The 21,928-nt window shown below is 42.4% G+C and overlaps 1 protein-coding gene and 1 pseudogene across 2 annotated transcripts in view; both read left to right on the top strand.

Annotated features, from left to right (window-relative positions):
* The first annotated feature begins 8,786 nt into the window (after positions 1-8,786).
* The window catches only part of LOC149320363 (uncharacterized), a 33,468-nt pseudogene continuing 20,326 nt past the window's right edge, over positions 8,787-21,928 (top strand). Inside the window, exons 1-2 of the transcript XR_016278062.1 lie at positions 8,787-8,921; positions 12,236-12,359. The product of XR_016278062.1 is annotated as an uncharacterized LOC149320363 (transcript). The remainder of the gene's footprint in view (positions 8,922-12,235; positions 12,360-21,928) is intronic.
* On the top strand, positions 16,838-18,094 carry LOC149320365 (uncharacterized). The gene has a single exon (XM_089501840.1). The coding sequence runs from the start codon at positions 16,870-16,872 to the stop codon at positions 18,070-18,072; it is 1,203 nt and encodes a 400-aa protein (XP_089357966.1). The 5' UTR covers positions 16,838-16,869; the 3' UTR covers positions 18,073-18,094.

The raw sequence follows: 21,928 nt of genomic DNA, 5'->3' as shown, positions 1-21,928 counted from the left end.
AAATATTTATAATTAATTCTGTGTTGTTTGTGCTGAAGGCCTAGAAGGTCAATTTTCCAATTAGCTTATGGATGCCAAATTCACTAATAGTTCAAGGTGAGATGGAAGCGTGCAACAATTTCTGATGGATCAACTCTTTCTATTCTGGAAAACAGCCTGGAATAGCAGCTTTCTAGGGAGCTCTTGTGAGGACTACTTCTATAAATTTCTCTGATTGATTCCCCTATAGCAGTGATCCCCAAACTGTGCCATTTAAAGGATTTTGGACTTCAGCTCCCAGAAGCCTCAGCCAAGTTGGCCAGTAGTCTGGGATTCTGGAAGCTGAAGTCTACAATCCCTTAATGGGCACAGAGTGGCCAAATACCTAGAGCCAGCCCTGAACACAATATTTGAAGGGATGTTATATTGAGGATGGAGCAAGCTTTTTCTCTCTGGCTCTAGAGCCCAAGACATGGAATAATGGAGTCAAACAACAGGAATCAGAAATCTTGAAAGAAATTAGGAAACTCTCAGGATATGACATATGGAGAAACTACAATTGAAATGTATAATGATTTATGCCCAGAGACTATCAGCTGCAGAAGAGGTATCAAGCCTTGTATTGCAGTTCTGCAAAAGAATGGAATAAGATACAGTTCTACATGGGGCAACCCTTATGCCATGTTCGGAAGCTGCAAGTGGTCCAAAACATGGCAGCCAGATTGATGACTGGGAGTTCTAAGTTTGATTCTATCACACCCATTCTAAAATCCCTTCACAGGCTACCTATTAGCTTCCGGGCACAGTATAAGGTGTTGGTTATTACCTATAAAGCCCTACATGGCCTGAGTCCAGTTTACCTGAGGGAACACCTCCTCCCATATAATCCTTCCTGCACTCTCAGGTCCTCTGGGAAGAACCTACTGCAGTTAAAGAAAACTAGACTGGTAACTACCTCCCAGAGGACGTTTTCTGCTGTCACTCCAAAAATGTGGAACGATCTGCCGGATGAGATCTGCCAACTAACATCTTTGGAGGCCTTTAAGAAGGCAATTAAAACAGATCTCTTCTGGCGGGCCTTCCCAAATTGATCCCCTAATCTCACTCTCCACTTGCTTAAATTGTTCTCTTCAGACTGATTCATTCTTGACTGATTTTATTGCCCATTGTTTGGGAATTGCTTTTAATGTTAATTTTAGGAGGGGAGGGAGTGGGAATCTGGAGTCTAGTACACCTTTATCTACCGTTTCTGTGCCTTTGATGTTAGTGTTTTCTCTTTTATATGCTGTTACCGCCTTGATCCAACACAGGGAGAGGCAGGTTATAAATAAATACTACTACTATTATTATTATTATTATTATTGGTTGGGGCTACCCCATTTTTCCGAAATTTCAAGGGAAAGGGAAGCAACACAAGATTTACTCCCTGGAACAAGGACTGGAGCTGTTAAAGCAATTGGATTTGGTTCAGCAAGAAGAGGACAGTGATAAGGGTGCAACTGGAGAAACCAAGGAACCATAGAAAATAAGGGCAAAGATGTTAACTTTTTAAAAAGAGACATAACAGGAGAGACAATTAATAAACAATCAGGAGGAGAAATCTGATCACACGTCGAGAGAGATGGCTTCTCCTCCCTCCCCCTTTCCTGGAGGGCTAGTAAAAGCCATGGGCAAGGTTCAGTACCTTGGGGATGGAGGGGTGAAAATGAATATGAGGGCGGGGGGGGGGGGCTGGTGGTGGTGGAAGGGAGGGATGAGAGGGAGAGAGGGAAGGAGGGGAAAGGTGGGTATAGTAGTAGTACGTGGAAGAGCCAAGTTAGAAGATTTGGAAAAGTAACATGGTTAATAAAATAAGGATAACAACATTAAATGTGAAAGGATTGGGGTCTGTAATGAAAAGGATAGAATCATTGTTGAGGAAACAGAAAGCAGATTTTTTCTTCTTCAGGAAAAGCATCAAGCAAAACCAGGAACAAATTAACAAGATGAATTGAGTGGCTACTTATGAAAAAGCATATGATGCTTCAAAAGCAAGGGGAGTAGCAACCATAATATCTAAAAATTTGGTTTCAATGTATTAAAAGTTAAGGTAGATGAAAAAGGAAGGTTTGTACTTATGTAAGGAATTATGGGGGGAGAAAAGTATCTGTTGGTTAATGTGTTTGCTCCAAATGAAAATCAAAAAGAATTTTATGAAAAAGCATTTAACGAAATGGAGGATATGCTGGGAAACTACACAATTATGGTAGGAGATTTTAATATGGTTATGGATAAATGCAAGGATAAATCAGAGCCAACAATAAGGGATAGAATTAACAATATTACATCCCTGGATAAAATAATGAATAGTAAAGAGTTCAAAGATGTATGGAGATTGATTAAAGGGGATGAAAAGAGTTACAATTATTATTCAGCAGTCCATAAAAATTATTCTAGAATAGATTTTATTTTTGTATTCAAAAATATGGTTTCAAAGGTATTAAATACGGAAATAAAAGCAATAAAAGTTACAGACCATGCTACTGTAAACATGGATTTATAATTAAAAAGATTATAGAGAAGCAAAAAGATAAGGTTAGACACTAGAATACTTAACAATAAAGATATAGTAAGTAAAATAGAGGAAGAATGGCAAAATATATGGGATATTAATAACAGAGAGGTTTCTCAAGCTCTGTTATGGGACACTATGAAAGCGAATGCAAGACGGATTTGTATTAGAGAAACATGTAAGGTAAAGAGACAACAAGAAGAGAGGAAAACAACATTGGAAATGGAAATTAAAAAATTAGATAATAATTATTTAAAGAATAGGAATATATATATATATATATATATATATAGTATTACAAGAAAAAAGAAAGGAATTAGATACGATAGAGATAGATCAGATTCAGAAAAATTTGATACATCTACGGAGGAGATTTTTTAATATAGCAACAAAAATTCTAAAATGTTGACAAAATCAACACAAAAAAGGAAAGAGAAAAACATGATTGGGGTTATAAAGGATAAAACGGGGAATGTGTATGTTGATGAAAGAAAAGATAAAGATATTTGAAGAATATTATAAAGAATTATATTCAGCAAGGAACAAATCAATGGATAAAATTGAGGAATATATTGAGAAGCACTGAAAAATAAAAACAGAGGAAGAGGAGAAGGAAATAGTGGAGAAACTGGTTTTGAAAAAGGAAGTTAAGATAAGTTAAAAGGAGGGAAATCCCCAGGAATGGATGGGTTGAGGACAGAATATTATAAAACTTTAAAAAGGATTTTAATACCTAAATTGGAGGCATCACATAATAAAATTTTAAATGCGGAAAGGATCCCACCATCATGGATCATTCACTGGTAATATTGATTCTGAAACCAGATAAAGATTTGACAGATCCAGGATCATATAGACCTATATCCCTTATAAGCCAAGATGCTAAAATATTAAAAGCAATAATGGCAAAAAGAATGAATAAATTCATATATAAATATCTTCAAAATGATCAGTGTGGATTCATGTAAGGAAGGCAAATGTCAAATTGAATAGGAAGACTACTGAATAAAATAAACATAATAGGGAAGAGTCAACAAAAAGCAGGGATAATGGCATTGGATGCTTATGAAGCCTTTGACTGTGAGGAATGGCCAGCCTTAAAAACAACGCCAAAGAAATCAGGTCTGGGGGAAAGGATACAGGACTGAGAGATCAGCTACATTCAAACAACACAGCAGTAGCAACAGTAAATGATGGACTGACAGAACAGATTCCAGTTTCTAGAGGTAGAAGGCAATTAAGAGTACATTACAAATGAGCTACCCACTGGTTCTTGAATTGTAGCTACAGAACGACAATCGCGGATGTTGAGAAACTGGAGCCATGTGTCCAAAGGAGGGCGGCTAAAATGGTCTGGAAGCCATGCCTTATGAGGAACGCCTCAAGGAGCTGGGGATGTTTAGCCTGGAGAAGAGAAGGCTAAGAGGTGATATGATAGCCCTGTTTAAATATTTGAAGGGATGTCATATTGAGGAGTGAGCAAGCTTGTTTTCTGCTGCTCCAGAGAACAGGACCCGGAACAATGGATGGAAGCTCCAGGAAAAGAGATTCCACCTCAACATTAGGAGGAACTTCCTGACAGTAAGGGCTGTCTGACAGTGGAATGCACTCCCTCAATGGAGAGTGATGGAGTCTCCTTCCCTGGAGGTCTTTCAGCAGAGGCTGGATGCCCATCTGTCGGGGATGCTTTGATGGAGAGTTCCTGCATGGCAGAAGAAAGGGGTTGGGCTGGATGGCCCTTCTTGGGGTCTCTTCCAACTCCATGCTCCCCCTTCCACTGGGGTTTTGGGAGGAGAGAAAAAAGAAGGCAGACTGAGGCGGGGAGGAAAGGGGGATCAAGTGGCAAGCGGAGGAGGAGGAGGAGGAGGAGGAGGAGGAGGGGACTAGTCCCACTGCCCTTCCGCTGGAGAGAGAGGGGCGCTAAGTTCTCCTCTCCCCAGAGGCCCCAATGACTGCAAAGGTCACCCCTTCACCTCCTCTTCCCCCGCTGCCCCATTTCCTTTGGAGGACTGACGGGGGCAGCAGCAGCAGGAGGAGGAGGAGGAGGAAGAGTCCGAGTCTCTCTCTCTCTCTTTCCCAGCTCCATCCATTCCTCGAAGAGGAGCTTGTCCCTCCTGCTTCCCCTCTCCTGCTGCCGGCTCCAGACACTGCGCCTCCCTCCTGCTGCCTCACTGCCACACGTGGTTTTTCCATCCACTTCCTGCCTCTCTAGGAAACCGAGCGCTCCTCTCTCTTCCCCTTGGAGGACTGAGGGAGAAACTCTTCCTCCACCGCCTCACGTGATTTTCCCATGGAACACTTCCTGCCTCTCTAGGAAGCTGAGTGCTCCTCTCTCTCCCCTTGGAGGACCGGCAGACCCTGGCCCCTTCCCTCCCTCCCTCCCTCCCTGGTTGAAGCCAGGCCTCCTGAGGGGAGGTATGCAGGGGAGGGAAGGAGGCCCAGTGGGTGGAGCAGGCGGGAGAGGGGGCATTGGGGAGGGGCCCTAAGCCTTGCTTTGTGTTTGGGGGGGGTCTTCTGCCCCCCCCCGTTTAGAGGGAGGCCTTTCTCTTTGGCCCCTTGGAGAAGAGGGAGAGGAGGGGGCCCAGGAGGCAAAATTGGGGGGAGGAAGGGAGGGTCCCAGCCAGGAAGGGCCCCAGTTCCTGCTGCCTCTTTGGGAAGGGAGACCCCCCTCCTCTGTTGTTGTTGTTGTTGTTGTTGTTGTTGTTGTTGTTGTGTGCCTTCAAGCCCTTTCCGACTTGGTGCCACTCTCAAGGGAACCTGTCCTGGGGTTTTCCTGGCAAGGTTTGTTCAGAGCAGTGCTACCAACAAGCCTCGAAGATATTCCCCGGAGCGTTTCACCAAAATCCCCGGAATTCACCAATATTTATTATTATTATTATTATTATTCAGTCAGAATCCCCGGAAAGAAATGAATTAAATTCCCTGGATTCCAGAGTTGCACTGCAGGACCCATAGGTTCCTAGAGAGGTGTTCTCTTAGGTAAAAACATAAGGGTTTTTTTTGTTATTTGTGTTTCCACATTCATGGGGGTCTTGTTTCTCTAACCCCAGCAAATGTGGAGGGATGAGTGCACACTTAAAATACAATATTTAAAAAAGATAGGACAACACTCAGCAAACTATGGCCCGGTACAGCCTGCTAGTTTGTGGCGGCCTGGGGCCAATTCTAGGGTTCCGGAGCGTGCAGCATCCACACGCTCTGGAACCCTAGCACTGACGGCGGCACCATCTTTACGCACCGCTGTCCACACGGTGCGCATGTCGATGATGTCACATGTGTGCAGCGTCCAAACAGCACAGCACAGTGCGTGAGTGACATCACCATGACACCCCAGGGCACAAATGGTGCCTTGGCAATGTCGTGGGAAGGAGCTCCATTTAGGAGCTCCTTTTTGGGGCAGATTGTTGTCATGGCCGTGCGGTTGCCACAGCAATGATCCAGAGGCCACTCCTTTCTTCTAATCTGTAGCGGGCCTATGATATACAGATATCCTTATAGAGCTTATGCCCTTTGAGAGAAATATTCCATTATACCCATACAACTATGGACAGTGTAATAAGGAGACCTTGGTTTGGGGAATTTATTAGCTCAAATAGAGGAGCAGTTTCCGTCCTATGTATATGAAGGTAGCCAAGGTATGCTCCCAATTCTGTCAACAGAGACAAGTTTTATGAAAACTGATTGCTGTTTATTAGTCATACACACATAAGACAAGCATACACTCACACAATCACTCAAGAAAGAACTCAGGAAGATAGTGAGTTAGCATTGGACAGAGAATACGAGGCTTTCTAATGGCAATATTAACCTGTTTTGGTGGTGCTCCGGGTCCAGACTGATGAAGACTCAGCAACACGGAGGGGAAGGAAGGGAGGGGAAGTGAACTGGAACTATATCAGAACCCGACCGACAAGAAGCCTGCCTGGATTCTAACACGGAACAGTGACAAAATATTTGAGGGACCTTAAATAAGGCAAAATCTTGCCTCGGGCGAAGAGTTGTTTACCACACTTCAAAGCAAAACCAAATCTACATATTAAAGATTGCTTGATCTATAGACAGTCTCCAAGGTGAGAATGGTCATCCAAGGTGAGAATGGTTCTGGCCTGGCAAGACATCCTGGCCTAAATCTGCCCCAAAGGTGTGAATGACTGTTTTCTGTTGGCAACTCCTATCTGAGCCCTTTGATCTATGTTTCAATAGTTTACGTGACCTGCTTGCCTTGCAGTCATGGAGAACTCTTATGTCATGTATCCCATCAGGCACTCTGCATAGGGTCATCAGAAGAAAAGTCATCCACATTCAGGATTTTAAGGCTTCAATGCTGGTAACAACCAACGTGTGTTTTTTGTTGGTTTGGGTTTCTGAGCCCATGACTGAGATTCCCACAGTTCTTGCCAACAAGTGACTTAGGTGGAGATTAAAGAAGAACAACAAAGTTTCAGGAACAGGAGGCTTCTTTATAACTTCAAGCAGTAATGGCTTCTTATTTCTATAAATGTTATCACTGTATTGAATTCACAGCCACAGTTTTGTCATCATCTTGTCTAATGTAAGTTCAGGCTACATCTGCTCTTAGAGCCATTAAATCAATAAAAACTTCTTAAAACAACACTTAAGTAGGTCCCATGGACTCAATGCCTCATTTTTTCAATAGAGTCACAAGTTTGGTCGATGAAGGGAAAACTGTGGGTGTAGCATATCCTCATTTCAATAAGGCCTTGATATCCCTCAAAAACCAACTCAACCCCTAGTACAGTGGGCCCTTGCTATCTGCTGGGTTCTGGTTACTGGAACACCCCCCCCCCCCCCGCTTAGCCTAGATACTAAAATCGATTGATTTTCAACTCCCATTAAATACAACGGCATAATAAAATTGTGTCTCTCTATAAAATGGCATAACCAAGGTTTGCTTTGGGGAATTTTATTTTTAAAAATATTTTCAGGCCATGGATGCTTGACTCTGTGGGGAGGGGAACCATTGATATGGAGGGCTGACTGTAAAATGTGAGCTAGACAATGCAACCAGTACGTGAATTTGTAATTGGTTGACTGACTGAAGCCAAAGGGTGCTCAGCAATGGCTCTTCTTCATCTTGGTGGGAAGTGACCAGTGGGGTGCCACAGTATGGGTTGCTGGGCCTTGTGCTATTCCTCATTTTTGTACATGACTTGAATGATGGAATAGAGGGCATGCTTACCAAATTTGCAGGTGACAATTAGGAGGAATTACGAAATATCCCACAGGACAGGATCAGGATTCAAAATGACTTTAACAGATTAGAACAATATGAATTTCAGCAGAGAGAAATGTCCCCCATCCTATATCTGTGCATTTCATTTTTCTGCCCTAAGTGCAGTACCTTACATTTCTCCCTGTTGAATTTCATTTTGTTAGCTTTGGCCCAGCTTTCTAGTCTATTCAGATCATTTTGAATGTTGACCCTGTCCTCTGGAGTATTAGCTATTCCTCCTAATTTGGTGTCTGCAAATTTGATAAGTATGCTCCCAATTCTGTCATCCAGGTCATTGATAAAGATGTTGAATAGCACTGGGCCTGGGACAGAGCCCTGTGGGATAACATGAAAGCCATGTTTAAATATTTCTATAGTTGTCATATTGAGGATAAAGCAAGCTTATTTTCTACTGCTTCAGATTTGGACACAGAGCAATGGCTTCAAGCTACAGGAAAGAGATTAGGAAAAATTTCCTGATGGTTAGAGGTGTTTGGAACACCCTGCCTCAGAGAATGATGGGCTCTGTTTCTTTGGAGGTTTTTAAACAGAAGCTGGATGGCCATCTGTTGGGTCTGCTTTGATGGTGTATTTTTGCATAGTAGGGGTCAGACAGGATAGCCCTTGTGTTCTCTTCCTACTATGGTTCTATGAATCATGTCCTTGTTTGCTCTGAACACACCTGGGAGGGTCTTCCTTGACCTTTTGGAGGAGTGGGAGACTATTATTGGATGTCAGAAGGCAAACTTAGTCCTGAATGGCATGGAATGCAATTTAAAAGGGAACTCAATAGAAGAGGAGGAGGAGGAGAGCACTTCTGCATCTGGAAAAAACACCTCTTCCCCCCTTCTCTCCAACTTCCTGCATCTCTGGCAGGCTCCTTACAAAGATCTCTTGTACCCAAAGTACAAGAGCTTCAATTTAGTCATTTTTACTTCTAGTGAGAATTCAGGCTGGATTTACTCTCAGACCAATTTGTTTATCTTTGGTGATCCATGGATGCCTGTATACATTTCTGTCCATGTTAACCACCTCCATTTGTACTTTCTTCAGGTTCTCAGAAGTCCAGGACAGGACTGATTTCAGACTTCTAGAGAGGAGAGTCTGTTGAATTCCTTCTCCATTGAAGAAACTGCAGGAAGGATGCCCTTGGAACAGGTAAACACTTGCCCCCTCCTTCTTGGGACTGATCTCTTGAGAAGGATCTGGAGGACCCCAAAACATTTAATATCAAGTATGGAAGGAACACCTCCCTCTTAGGTAGGGTTGCCATAAGTGAGGACCTCCAAACCGGGACAAATGTAGGACAAATGCAGGACAACATTTTCAAATGTAAGACACATTTTTTAAAAACGGAGGACACGCAAAAAAATTGAGGCTTTTTAAGAAATGTTAATATAAATGCATGTTTCTTAGGCATGATCAAAATGGAGGACATTTTGACATTATTCGTAGACAGATCACGGAAATGTGCTTCCCTTTCTGGCCACCCCCCCCTCCCCATTCCAAACAGCACATTTGAGCATTGAACATGGCTTTATTTTAACATTGCCTCTTGCATATTTCAGAGGCTTATTCCACAACCAAACCCTTTGGTCAAGGGACTTTGGTTTTTCTTCATTTTGACTTGTTTTGTCTGTATTCCAACCCACTAAATAAAGGAGACATGAAATGGAGTTAATGGGTACAAGTTGTTAAACAAAAAAGTCTTGTGAGATCATGTTAAGAACTGCATTAAGCACACTTAGGCTGCTGCCACACTGCTTTCACTCTCATCACTCCATCCTATGGAATCCTGGGATTTGTAGTTTGTTGTGGTGCCAAGGCTGGGCTTTGAAATCTCAGGCATAAGAGAGGCAAAAGGCTTGGGCTGCATCTACACTGGAGAAATAATCTGGTTTGAGACCACTTTAACTGTCTTGGCTGAATGCTATGGAATTCTGGGAATGGTGGTTTGTTCCAGCACCACAGCAGAATGGAAAGCTCTCTGACCAAGGTGACCAATGCCCTCACCCCAAAATGTAGGGCACCCAAGCAAAAAAATGTAGGACATGGCCAAAAATAAAAGCTAAAAACACCCATGTAATTATAAATCCATGCTTCTTAGCCATGATCCAAATTGAGGACATTTTGAAATTTGACAGAAGAGGACATGTCCTGGAAAAGGAGGAGGATGCCTGGTCACCTTGTCTCTGGTCCAAAATACACTGCTGAAATAAAACAATGCTGGACTGAAATGCCCAGAGTTCCTCACCAAAGCTGCATCCACACTGAGGAAATAATCCAGTTTGAGAGTGACTTAACTGTCCTGGGTTAGTGCTGGGGAATGCTGGGAATTGTAGTACACTGTGGCCCCAGAGCTATCTCTGACAGGGAGTCCCATAACCCTCCAAACGTAGTTGAACTGCAGTGCCCAGAATTCCTCCCCAGGTGCATCCACACTGAGGAAATGGTCCAGTTTGAGACTGCTCAGTGCTGGGGAATCCTGGGAATTGTAGTCTATTGTGGCCTCAGAGCCATCACTGACAGAGAAGTCTCAATGTCTCCCAAACACTAGCATTCCCAGGATTCCCTAGCACTGAGTTAAAGCAGTCTCAAAGTGGGTTATTATTCCTGCAGTGTGTGTGAGAGATATAAAAGCTAGGGACTGGATTCATTTGGAGGATCTCTGTGTCCAAAACACACTGCTTGGACTGCCAGGGCTCAGTGCTATGGAATCCTGGGAATTGTAGTTTATTGTGGCACCAGAGCTCTCTGACAGAGAAGGCCAAATGCCTCACAGACCCCAGAATTCCAGAGCATTGAGCTTTGGCAGTTAAAGGGGTCTCAAAGTGCAGAGGGGGGGGGGGGAAGAGAGAAAAGCCAGGGAGTGTGAATGAGCTCTGAGAGGAGGAGGAGGAGGAGGAGGAGGAAGGGAGCCAAGGGAAGTGGCCAGGACCATCAGCCTCCTCTCTTCCACCGAAGACTGCTGGAAAGAGGCTCTGCCCCCAGGCAACGCCTCCTCTGTGGACCATTCAGCTTCCTTTTGTCAAAAGAGCTCTGGTGCCACAAGAAACTACAATTCCCAGAATCCCATAGCACTGAGCCATGGATGTTTAAGGGGGGGGGTCAAACTATTTCTGCAGCCTTTTGCTACCCCAAAGCCTTCTATTATTTACCAGCAACTTGCAAGGCAAAATCTCTTCCTTCCAAGCCATTGAAAACCAACCCAAATGGAGGGCTGATTGCTTCTTTCCCATTGGTCAGCTTCGGGAGAAATTTGCATATTACAAGTAAAGGTGTTTAGGGCCTCAAAAACGACCCTGTGATAAAGAATTACAACAATACTGAGTGGTAGACATTTAAAAGATGAGGCATTTAGACTCCCAGGGAAACATCAACGATTTATGGCCTTTTTTTTTTTCTCACTGTAACCTGGAAAGTAAGGCCTCTTGCAGGGTATATATACCAAGTGGGCTGGCAGTAGCACTGAGTGGCAGATGTCTTGAAGACCTGCTCTCTAGGCTAAGTCAGGCGGGGAGGGTGGCACACAGCCATGGGGAGGGGTGGAGCTGCCTCCAGGGCCTTGCTGGGGGGGAGGTCCCAGGGGAGGGGCTAAACCGGGGCGGGACTGTGTGGCCCTGCCCCAAACTGGGAAAGTCCCGCCCCCAGGCGGGATATGGCAAGCCTACTCTTAGTGTTTTTTTATTTCCACTCCCCAGATGTTATCCTCATACCTGCCATGTGGTTCATTTGGTCAGTACTTCCTCCCATCATGCCCTTTCTTTTCCCCTAATAGTCAGGGTCAGGGGTGGTGCGCATGGGCTCCCTGCCCAATACTGGATCTCTCAGGCCTGTGAGTTTATCCTATACCTGTATTAATGTTAGTCTGTGGCTTTTAGGCAGGGTTGGTGCCACCACTTTGGCAGCAACTGGTCTTGAGCCATCATGAAAAGCTGCAATTGCTAGTTATTTAATTTGTTTTGTTTTGTTTTTACTGTCAGGGATGGGAAGAAGTCCTTGTGCCGGAATAACTAAACAAAACTTACCACAGTAACAGGAATTAAAGGTAGTGAAAATCAAAAACATCTGCAGGACACTAGATAATAATAATAATAATAATAATAATAATAATAATAGGTTTTATTTATATGCTGCCCAGTCACTGGGAATCCGGGCAGCTTACAACAGAGGGGATAATAGACGGTTATCAATTAATAATAATTTGAAGTGTCCATGCAGATGAGTTCCCATGTGCTATATAAAATCTCTCTTTATAAGAGAAGGCTAATTCATCAGGGAGCCAGATTGCAGCCCTCGTCCACTACTCTTCACGATGCCGGGAGCTAATGATGAGAGACAGGGAAGTATTCAAGCATGTCCTCTTCTATATTCCGAAACAATCAAATCCTGCTGGGATGCACATAGAACCATAAACACCATGGAGTATGGCTTTCCTCCACATCTGGATGAGGGCATTTTTTCTGTTGCAGGTGACCTTTGGGGATGTGGCTGTGTATTTCACAGAGGAGGAATGGGTATTGTTGGATCGGAACCAAAAATCTTTGTACAAGGAGGTCATGAATGAAAACTATGAGAATGTGTCTTCCCTTCTAGGTAAGAAACTTGAATCTTTTACCCTTCTAGGCTGAGCCAGGGCTCTTTGTAAACCATAATTACACTTTAGATGCCATGGCAATGTCCTGTGGGATCCTGGGATTTGTAGTTTGTTGAGGAACTAGAGCTCTTTGACTGAGGATTCTAAATACCACTCCCTAAAGTGCCAGTCCCAAAATTCCATAGGATGTTGCCATGGCAGTTAAAGTGGAATCGTAGCTGTGTAACTGTGTAGTATGAAAGAGCCCCAGGTAGGACTGAGTTTTTTTGTTTTTCTGCATTCTCATCCAGCAGGGGCTTATTTTATACCCAAGATGAACATAATCCTCTATCTGATGACCTTGTGGACAGTTCTGTGGTTCTGTTTCATTTGAATAAATACATTTGCAAAGCTTCTCTAGAGCTGATTTAACTGAGAAATCACAGGCAAAGAGATGAGATTCAGCTACATGTATACTAATAGCAGCTACATTTCTATACTGCTTCAAACTGAATTATGTAGTCTCTAAGCCGTTTACAGCATGTAAGTTAATGGTAGGTACATTTCATGCTCTCCCAGCAATGCAGTCAGGCTCCCTATGTGTCTCTGTGGGTCACTCCTGGTATTCATTGTTCCTTTCTTTCCCCAACTTCACTTCCAGCTCCACAGACTAAGTTTTTTTCATAAAGAGCAGGAGGAAGACCTGTGGATTATGGGAGACATGCTAAGGGAGGGTGTACAAAACCTCCAGGGAGGCCCCTGCAGGATGTCTGTTGGGTGCATGTTTTGTGTTTTGTATCACTTCAAATGGAATATAATGGAATATAATCTGTTCCTTCTTATTTATTCTTCCCAATTTCTCTTATTGCAACTTTTACCTCACTTTCTAGAATCTGGAATTCATCTTCGTATGCTTCTTCATTTTTAATCTCCTTTAAATACTCTTCTGTGTATTGCAGCCAACGTTTTATTTATTTCTTCTTGGTCTTGTATGTTCTTCTTATCATAGAGCATCCCAGCCTTTTGTTTGAACTTCCCTTTGAATTTTGTTATCTCATGGAAGAGACCACTTGTTCTTCCTTTTTTGTTCTCGGCATTGATTATTACAGTAGTCGTTCCTGTCCTTGTGCGCTAGTGATGGAATAGTTACATTTATGGTTCTCTTTTTCTTCCTATCTCCTTTTTGTTTGCTTCTTTTTCCTTTACTGCTTGAAGCTTTCTTCTGTTATTCATTGCCTTCTCTTTCTTTTTGGATACCAAAAGTGTCTCTTTACATTCTTCCTTGATTACATCCCTGGCTTCTGACCATAGGTCTTCTGGTCCTGGTTGATTAGGCTTAATAGTGCAAATCAGTCTGTAAGTTCTGTTGAGATACTGTTCAGATCATATTTTGGTATGGTGACTGTTTTATTTATTTATTTATTTATTTATTGCTTTGTTTTTGCTTTCTTCTTCAGCTTTCCTCTAATTTTGATGTAAGTAGTTCATGATTGGTACCAAAGTCTGCACCTGGTGTAGTTCTGGCTACAAGAATAGAACTTCTTCATTTTGCTTCCAATTATAGTCTATCTGATTTTTGTATTGATTTTCTGGTGATGTCTTTGTCTACAGTCCCCTTTCTGGTTGTATGAAGCAGGTATTTGCAATTAATAGATTGTTGGTTTCGAAAAATGCTATCAGTCACTCTCCTACTTTATTTCTTATGCCTAGTCTGAATCTGCCTCCTGTTCTTGACTCTTCTTTCCTGCCTATTTTAGCATTCCAATCACTTATGATTAGTTTGAAGTCCTGTGTTGGTGTACAGTGGTACCCCGGGATACGAATGCGCCGCGTTACGAAATTTCCGGGTTACGAAAAAAATCAATAGAAAAAAATAGTTCCGGGTTACGAAGGTTATTCCGGGTTACGAAAAAAATTTTGGTGCTTTTCGGCGCTATTTCGCACGAAATCGCGGCTTTTCCCCATTAGCGCCTATGGCTTTTTCGGCTAGCGAAAGTTTCCGGGTTACGAAAGCGGCGGCGGAACGAATTAATTTCGTAACCCGGGGGACGAGTGTATTGTCAATTTCTTCCTGGACTTCATAGAATCTCTCAATTTCTTCTTCCCCTGCTTCTGTGGTTGACACATATACTTGGATTATGGTAATATTTATAGGTTTACCTTGGAGCCTAATTGACATGATTCAGACTGCATTGTGTCCTTTGACTGCCTTTGCTATATTTCTCCTTAATATCAAAGCCACCCCATTTCTTAGTGGGGTTTTTTATTTCCTGAGTAGAACACTGTGTAGTTGTCTGAGTCAGACCCATTTCTGTCCATTTTAGTTCGCTCACTCCTAGTATAGGTATGTTTAATAATAATAATAATAATAATAATAATAATAATATAGATAGATAGATATAGATATAGATATAGATATAGATATATATCCCTCCTCTCCCTACGGATCGAGGCGGGAGAAGAACACAAGTATAAAATTACAATTTGTTAAAATACATTCTCAAAATAAAAAGAAAAATTTAACACACATCAAAAACCTGTACATATGCAATATCAATATCTGATTCCCCATACATGTTCCGAGTGGAGTGTCATCTTAAAGCTGTTATAGTAGGTCTGGGGGATAGGCTCACCGAAAGAGATCCGTCTTAAGTGCCTTCTTGAAGGCATCTAAGGTGGTAATAAGACGGATCTCCTCCGGCAAGTCGTTCCACAATCTGGGAGCCACCACAGTGAATACTCTGTGGAAAGTAGATCTTAATCTGGTCCTTGGGTAATCTAATAGATTCTTCCCTGTTATACTGAGAGTGTGGAGCAGATTGTGTAGGGAGAGGCGTTCCTCTAAGCAACTCAGGCTCAAGCCATGTAGGGCTTTAAAGGTAATAACCAACACTTTGTACTGCACACGGAAACTAATCGGGAACCAGTGAAGAGATCTTAAAACTGGTGTTATATGGTCAGACCTAGTTGTACCGGTGACCAATCTGGCTCCTGCATTTTGTACCATAGAATCATAGAATAATAGAGTTGGAAGAGACCACAAGTGCTATCCAGTCCAACCCCCAGTCATGCAAGAAATCACAATCAAAGCATCCCCGACAGATGGCCATCCAGCCTCTGTTTAAAGATCTCCAAGGAAGGAGACTCCACTCCACTCCGAGGGAGTTTGTTCCACTGTCAAACAGCCCTTACTCTCAGGAAGTTCCTCCTAATGTTGAGGTGGAATTTCTTTTCCTGCAGCTTGCATCCACTGTTCCGGGTCCTAGTCTCTGGAGCAGCAGAAAACAAGCTTGCTTCCTCCTCAATAGGACATCCCTTCAAATATTTAAACTGGGCTATCATATCACCTCTTAACCTTCTCTTCTTCAGGCTGAACATCCCCAGCTCCCTTAACGTTCCTTGATACAAAGGTAGCCCCATGTAGAGCGCGTTACAGAAATCAAGACGAGAGATTACCAGTTTAGCCACTCCATTTCCTTTTTTACTGTTTCTAGCTTTGCCTGGCTCATGTTTCTCACATTCCAAATTCCTATAATATCTGTGGTGCAGCTTTGAACATGTTTTGCCTTGTTAAACATATCTGCTGTTTGGCTCCCTATCTTTGAGTTTTTCTGTGCCTGTGATCAGCTCTCTGTTGTGATCTCCCAATGTTACTACATTCTGTCTCTCTGTTTATATGCTACTAGTCCTCATTGTGTTTTGTTTGGGCTGTTTCATCACAGAGTTTTTTTGGTGAAAGGGTCTTGCAAGGCAGTTCAACTTTACCTCCCTTCAAGCAATGTGTTAGTTGTGGTGTCACTGCTGTTTTCTCTGAGATCTTACATCAGCGTCACCCACCAACACTGCTGCTGCCTAATAGCTGTTTATCCCTTTATTCCATGCACACCTTTGTTTTTGACTGAGTTGTTTCCCCTCCTAGACCCCTTAATTCACCCTCTCTTTATTTTCTCAGATCATTCAGTTGTCACCAATCTTATCTGTTCTTTTGTCCTTGCACCTTGCTCTTCCTCCCTCTAATGATGATCCCCCCTCCTCCCTAAAGCTCACATTTTTCTCTTTCAGAGACTGAGATCAAATGATTGGGGCAGGAATTCTATAGAGCTACTGTCTGCTAGCTCAGTCCCCTGTTTGTCTCCAGGTCCTTCTGTTCAGACTTATCAGACAGGCATTTTCTGTCATGGCCCCAAAATTCTGGAATAGTCTCCCAGACGAGCTCCGCTCCACCACATCTTTAGTTCTTTTTAAAAAGAACTTGAAGACATATTTCTTTTCCCAAGCCTTCCCACCATGAAAAATCATTCTTTCCCTTACCCCTTTTCATTGACGACCCTGAATTGTATATACTGTTTTTAACTGATTTTATTGGAATGTTTTTATATGCTGTTGTTCGCCGCTTTGATCAGGTTTTGGAAAAGCGGGATATAAATAAACTATATTATTATTATTATTATTATTATTATTATTAAGTTGTTTCTTTTAGCTATTGCGAATGAAGAGCGGGGAGAGGACACAGTAGCTCTTCTTTTCCTGATGTTGCTTTCCTTTGGGAACTTGAGCTTGCTTAGGTCTATTGTTGCTGCCAGAAGTTCTGCCTTTCTTAATACTAGGATTCTGTTGTGTCTGTGCTTGTCCTTCTACACAGGAGATTACTGGAGGAAGATGAATGTATGCACTGATCTGCCTCTTAGCACCTGCCAGAGAGTCTGTATAACAGGAAAGGCATACAGATGGCAAGAGTGTGGGAAATGTTTTGCTTATAAATCACATCTTGTGAGCTATATAAGAGCACAATCAAGAATGAACATGTACACTTGCCAGGAGTGTAGGAAAGGTTTTGCTTACCATTCAAACCTTCTGATTCATCAGAGAGTCCATACAGGAGAGAAACCATACAAATGCCAGCAGTGTGGGAAATGTTTTGCTCAGACATCAGCCCTTGTGATTCATCAGAGAGTCCATACAGGAGAGAAACCATACAGATGTCAGCACTGTGGAAAATGTTTTGCTCACAAGTCAGTCCTTATCACTCATCAGAGAGTCCACACAGTAGAGAAGCCATACAAGTGCCAGCAGTGTGGGAAATGTTTTGCTCACAAGTCAAAACTTGTGGCACATGAGAGAATCCACACAGGAGGGAAACCATACAAATGCCAGCAGTGTGAAAAATGTTTTGCTTACAAGTCAAAACTTCTGAATCATCAGAGCAGTCACACAAGAGGAAAACCATACAAGTGCCAGCAGTGTGGGAATAGTTTTGCTGAGAAGTCAAGCCTTCTGATTCATCAGAGAAGCCATACAGGGGAGAAACCGTATAAATGCCAGCAGTGTGGAAAATGTTTTGCTCAGAAATCAGTCCTTGTCACTCATCATAGAGTCCACACAGGAGAGAAACCATACCGCTGCCAGCAATGTGGGAAATGTTTTGTTTGCTGTTCAAACCTTTTGAGGCATCAGAGAGTCCACACCGGAGAGAAACCATACAAATGCCAACAGTGTGGAAAATGTTTTGCTCAGAAATCAGATCTTGTGAATCATCAGCGAGTTCACACTGGAGAGAAACCGTACAAATGCCAGCAGTGTGGGAAATGTTTTTCTCACAAGCAAGCCCTTGTGAATCATCAGAGAAGTCACACAGGAGAGAAACCATTCAGGTGCCAAGACTGTGGAAAAAGTTTTTCTCGGAATTGTCACCTTTTGAGGCATCAGAATCATCACATTAGAGAGAAAGCATAGAAATTCCAGCAGTATGGAAAATGTTTTGTTTGCATTGGCAATCTTCATACTTCTAAACTGTGTCTTGTGAAGCTCTATTATGATCTTATTTAATGTTATTTTTGCTTTAAACCTGTTATTTAACTTATCTTGAACTTGAGCTTTACTTCGCATCTGAGAGGGAGGAGGGTTGTGTCTGAGATCCCCAGATGATTACTTGGTTAGGTGTAATTTTTTTGTTGTTGTTATTTTTCTGCAGGCAACTTTTTATTTCCAGGCTGGAACCCTGCACATACCACTATATAGTTTTTGCCTCTACTCTTGACTAGATATAGATAAGCAAAATTAAATAGCCTATCTTGTGAAAAGGGATGAAGTGGGGCTTAGGGCCTAGCAAGGACAGATGAAGAAAAATGAGTGGCAAGTACAGATGAGATTGGGGTTAGTCAACAGCTACCATGGAGGAAGCAAAGGATGGCCACCTTATCCTCCTCCTTTCCTTCCAAAATATGGGGTTTTGTTGCCTACAATTGGTTTTGAATCATGTTTCCCCCGGTGTTATTTTTATTTTATTTTTTTGGCTTATTTTATTATCCCTGCCATGCATGACTAGTGAACTTAGGGTGCTTAACCAAAAACTGGTCTTCTGATCATTTCCCAGATGCTAGCTTTCTTTGCTTTTTTAAATTGTTCTCATCTAGTCATGCATAATTGGTGAACTATATTTGGATAGTGTGTCCTACTTGGATATTCTGGGCCATTTTATTTTGTTCTGATGATTCTGGGCATTAAGAGGTTGATGAAAGAATGTTTGAATGCTTGCATTCTAAAATATTCTCAGGTATGTTCATTAATTTTGGTATCCATGTCTGGAAACCAAGGTCTTACAAGGGACAACCTACGGAGCTGGATATGTTTAATTTGGAGGGGGGGGCGAGACTAAGAGATGACATGACAGCTATCTTTCAATAGCTGAAGGAAGATGGAGCAGGCATCTTTACCTCTTCTCCAAAGACTAAAACATAAGCTAATGGATTCAAATTACAGTTGGTCCTCCTTATCCATGGATTTTTTTATCCATGGATTCAAGCATCCACAGTTTGAAAATATTCCAGAAAAGTATAAATTCCAGATAGGAAATCTTGGTTTCCCTTTTTATATAAGGGACACCATTTTGCTCTGCCATTATATTTAATGGGACTTGAGCATCCACAGATTTTGTTAGCCACGGGGCACCCTGGAACCAAACCCCAGCGAATAGCGAGGTCCCACTATACAATGAAAGAATTCCATCTAAACATTAGGAAAACACTTCTTTCGTGTAAGAGCTGGCCAACAGTGGAATAGTCTTCCTGAGAGGGTGATGGACTCTTCTTTTTTTGAGGTCTTTAAATAGGCTGGATGGGCATCTTTCAGGAATGCTTTAGCTGTCTATAACTGCATGGCAGTTGCAAGTTCCTTCCAAATCTATGATTTTATATCTGTCAAAATCCCCTCCACCCTTCTAAAACTCTGGTTCTGATTCAGGTAGTCCAGAATGCAAAGTGTCAAAATGTGCCAAATTCAACAATCTCACACAACTAGATAACTCTCTTGCTTCATCCCTTTAACAACTTGCCGTTCAGTTGGGTCCTTACAGCATTCTTTCCACTCCACCCAAAAAAGACTGGATTTGGCTTCTGGTGCTTTGAGGGAGACAAAGGAACGGAATTGAAGCCATCTTGTGGATTCTGTGGTTTTTCAGCTTCTGCACACCACACATCACCTTGGGGTCCTGGTAATATTGAAATACATACATGCATTAAATCAAGTAAATAAATAAATAAAGGGAAGAGGATCTGAGCAGAGCTAGAAAATGGGGTCATTTATTTATTTATTTATTTATTTATTTATATAGCGCTGTAGATTTGCACACTTAACATTGTATTCCCAATTACTGTGTATGGATGTGTGAGCTGGACAGTGAACGAAGAAGACAGAAAATGTGGTGAAAAGATCAGACCAGGGCTCTCCTTGGAAGCAAAGAGGACCAAGTTGAAACTATCATACTTTGGCCACATCATGAGAAGGCACGGATCACTAGAAAAAACAATAATGCTAGGAAAGGTAGAGAGTAGACGAAAGAGAGGAAAACCACAAACCAGATGGATAGACTCAATCAAGGGGGCTATGGGCAAGGGCTTGCAGGATCTGGGCAAGGCAGTGGAGGATAGGGATTCTTGGAGGTGTCTCATCCACAGGGTCCCCATGAGACGGAACTGACTCAAGGTCAGCTAATAACAACAATATTCCTTTGGGATGAGATGCTTGATGGGAAAATTTTCACCTTTTTGACTCATTTGATTTCATTTTAGATCTGAGTCCTGCTTTGGGGGACATGGAACATACACAAGCAAATGGTTTTCCACCTTCCCATTTTGCTTTCCTTCCAGATCTATTTGTTTCCATTTTCAGAGTCAAGGCAAAAAACAACGTCTGGAAATGGAAGCAAAGAGACCCTAGGATCCTCAGAGGTTCATCTACATCCTTAAAAATAAACATAGGTCAGTGGGACTGACTTCTAGGGAAGGGGGTATGGTAAAACAGTCATGGTTGTCCATTCCCACCTCTTTTATTAGATGAATTACGGGTTCTTTGCTGTTTATTGGCTAACCTGTACCTATTTGGACTTTTCCTTGGTTATCTGGGCTTTTAAGCCATAAATAGAACTCCAGTCCACTTAAGCAGAAGAGCCAATGTGCTGTAATGGTTTCAGTGTTGGACTAGGACTATGGGGAACAGGGTTCAAATTCCCACCCAGCCATTGAAACACATTGGGCGACTTTGGGCAAGTAATAATCAATCTGACTCAGGGGAAGGCGATGGCAAACTGCCTCTGAACAGACCTCCAAAGAAGGAGACTCCACTACACTCCGAGGGAGTGTGTTCCACTGTCGAACAGCCCTTACTGTCAGGAAGTTCCTCCTAATGTTGAAGTGGGATATCTTTTCCTGGAGCTTGCATCCATTGCTCTGGGTCCTAGTCTCTGGAGCAGCAGAAAACAAGCTTGCTCCCTCCTCAATATGACATCCCTTCAAATATTTAAACAGGGCTATCATATCACCTCTTAGCCTTCTTTCTCTTCTCCACGCTAAACATCCCCAGCTCCCTAAGTCGTTCCTCATAGGGCATGGTTTCCAGACCCTTCACCATTTTAGTCGCCCTCCTTTGGACACGCTCCAGTTTCTCAATGTCCTTTTTAAATTGTGGTGCCCAGAACTGGACACAATATTCCAGGTGGGGCCTGACCAGAGCCGAATAGAGTGGCACTATTATTTCCCTTGATCTAGACACTATACTTCTATTGATGCAGCCTAAAATCGCATTGGCCTTGTTAGCTGCCGCATCGCACTGTTGACTCATGTTCAACTTGTGGTCTAGGACTCTCAGATCCCTTTCACATGTAGTTTCATTCAGCCAGGTGTCCTCATCCTATATCTGTGCATTTCATTTTTCCGCTCTAAGTGCAGTACCTTACATTTCTCCCTGTTGAAGTTCATTTTGTTAGCTGTGGCCCAGCTATAGTAACTACTACAGCAAGGATCAATAACTGGTGTTAGTAACTAACAGTAAATGTCTTCTCTTGACCCAGCTCATTTTTACAGTGCACCGAACAACGAGAAAGAGCAGTATCTGTTTCATATAACAGAGTCTGCTTATGTTCTTAACTGATTAATAAGATGAAGAGCTAGGAGCTTTTTATTTTTAATTATATTTGTACTGATGTTGTAAATTTATTTTAATATGCTATTGTTGTATTAAAACTGGTTGTGGTTTTGTTGTTGTTGTTGCTGTTGTTTTTAATTTTTTTGTATTGCCTGGAGGTCTGTTGATTGTA

Source organism: Sceloporus occidentalis, unplaced genomic scaffold (genome assembly GCF_023333645.1).
Source record: "Sceloporus occidentalis isolate IW3139 unplaced genomic scaffold, rSceOcc1.0.p SCAF_1, whole genome shotgun sequence".
Taxonomy (NCBI): Eukaryota; Metazoa; Chordata; class Lepidosauria; order Squamata; family Phrynosomatidae; genus Sceloporus; species Sceloporus occidentalis.
This window is presented reverse-complemented; position numbering and strand designations above follow the sequence as displayed.

Bases quoted from the DNA above. Each gene is read 5' to 3' on its own strand.
- LOC149320365 (XM_089501840.1), top strand. From the start codon at position 16,870: ATGTTGCTTTCCTTTGGGAACTTGAGCTTGCTTAGGTCTATTGTTGCT.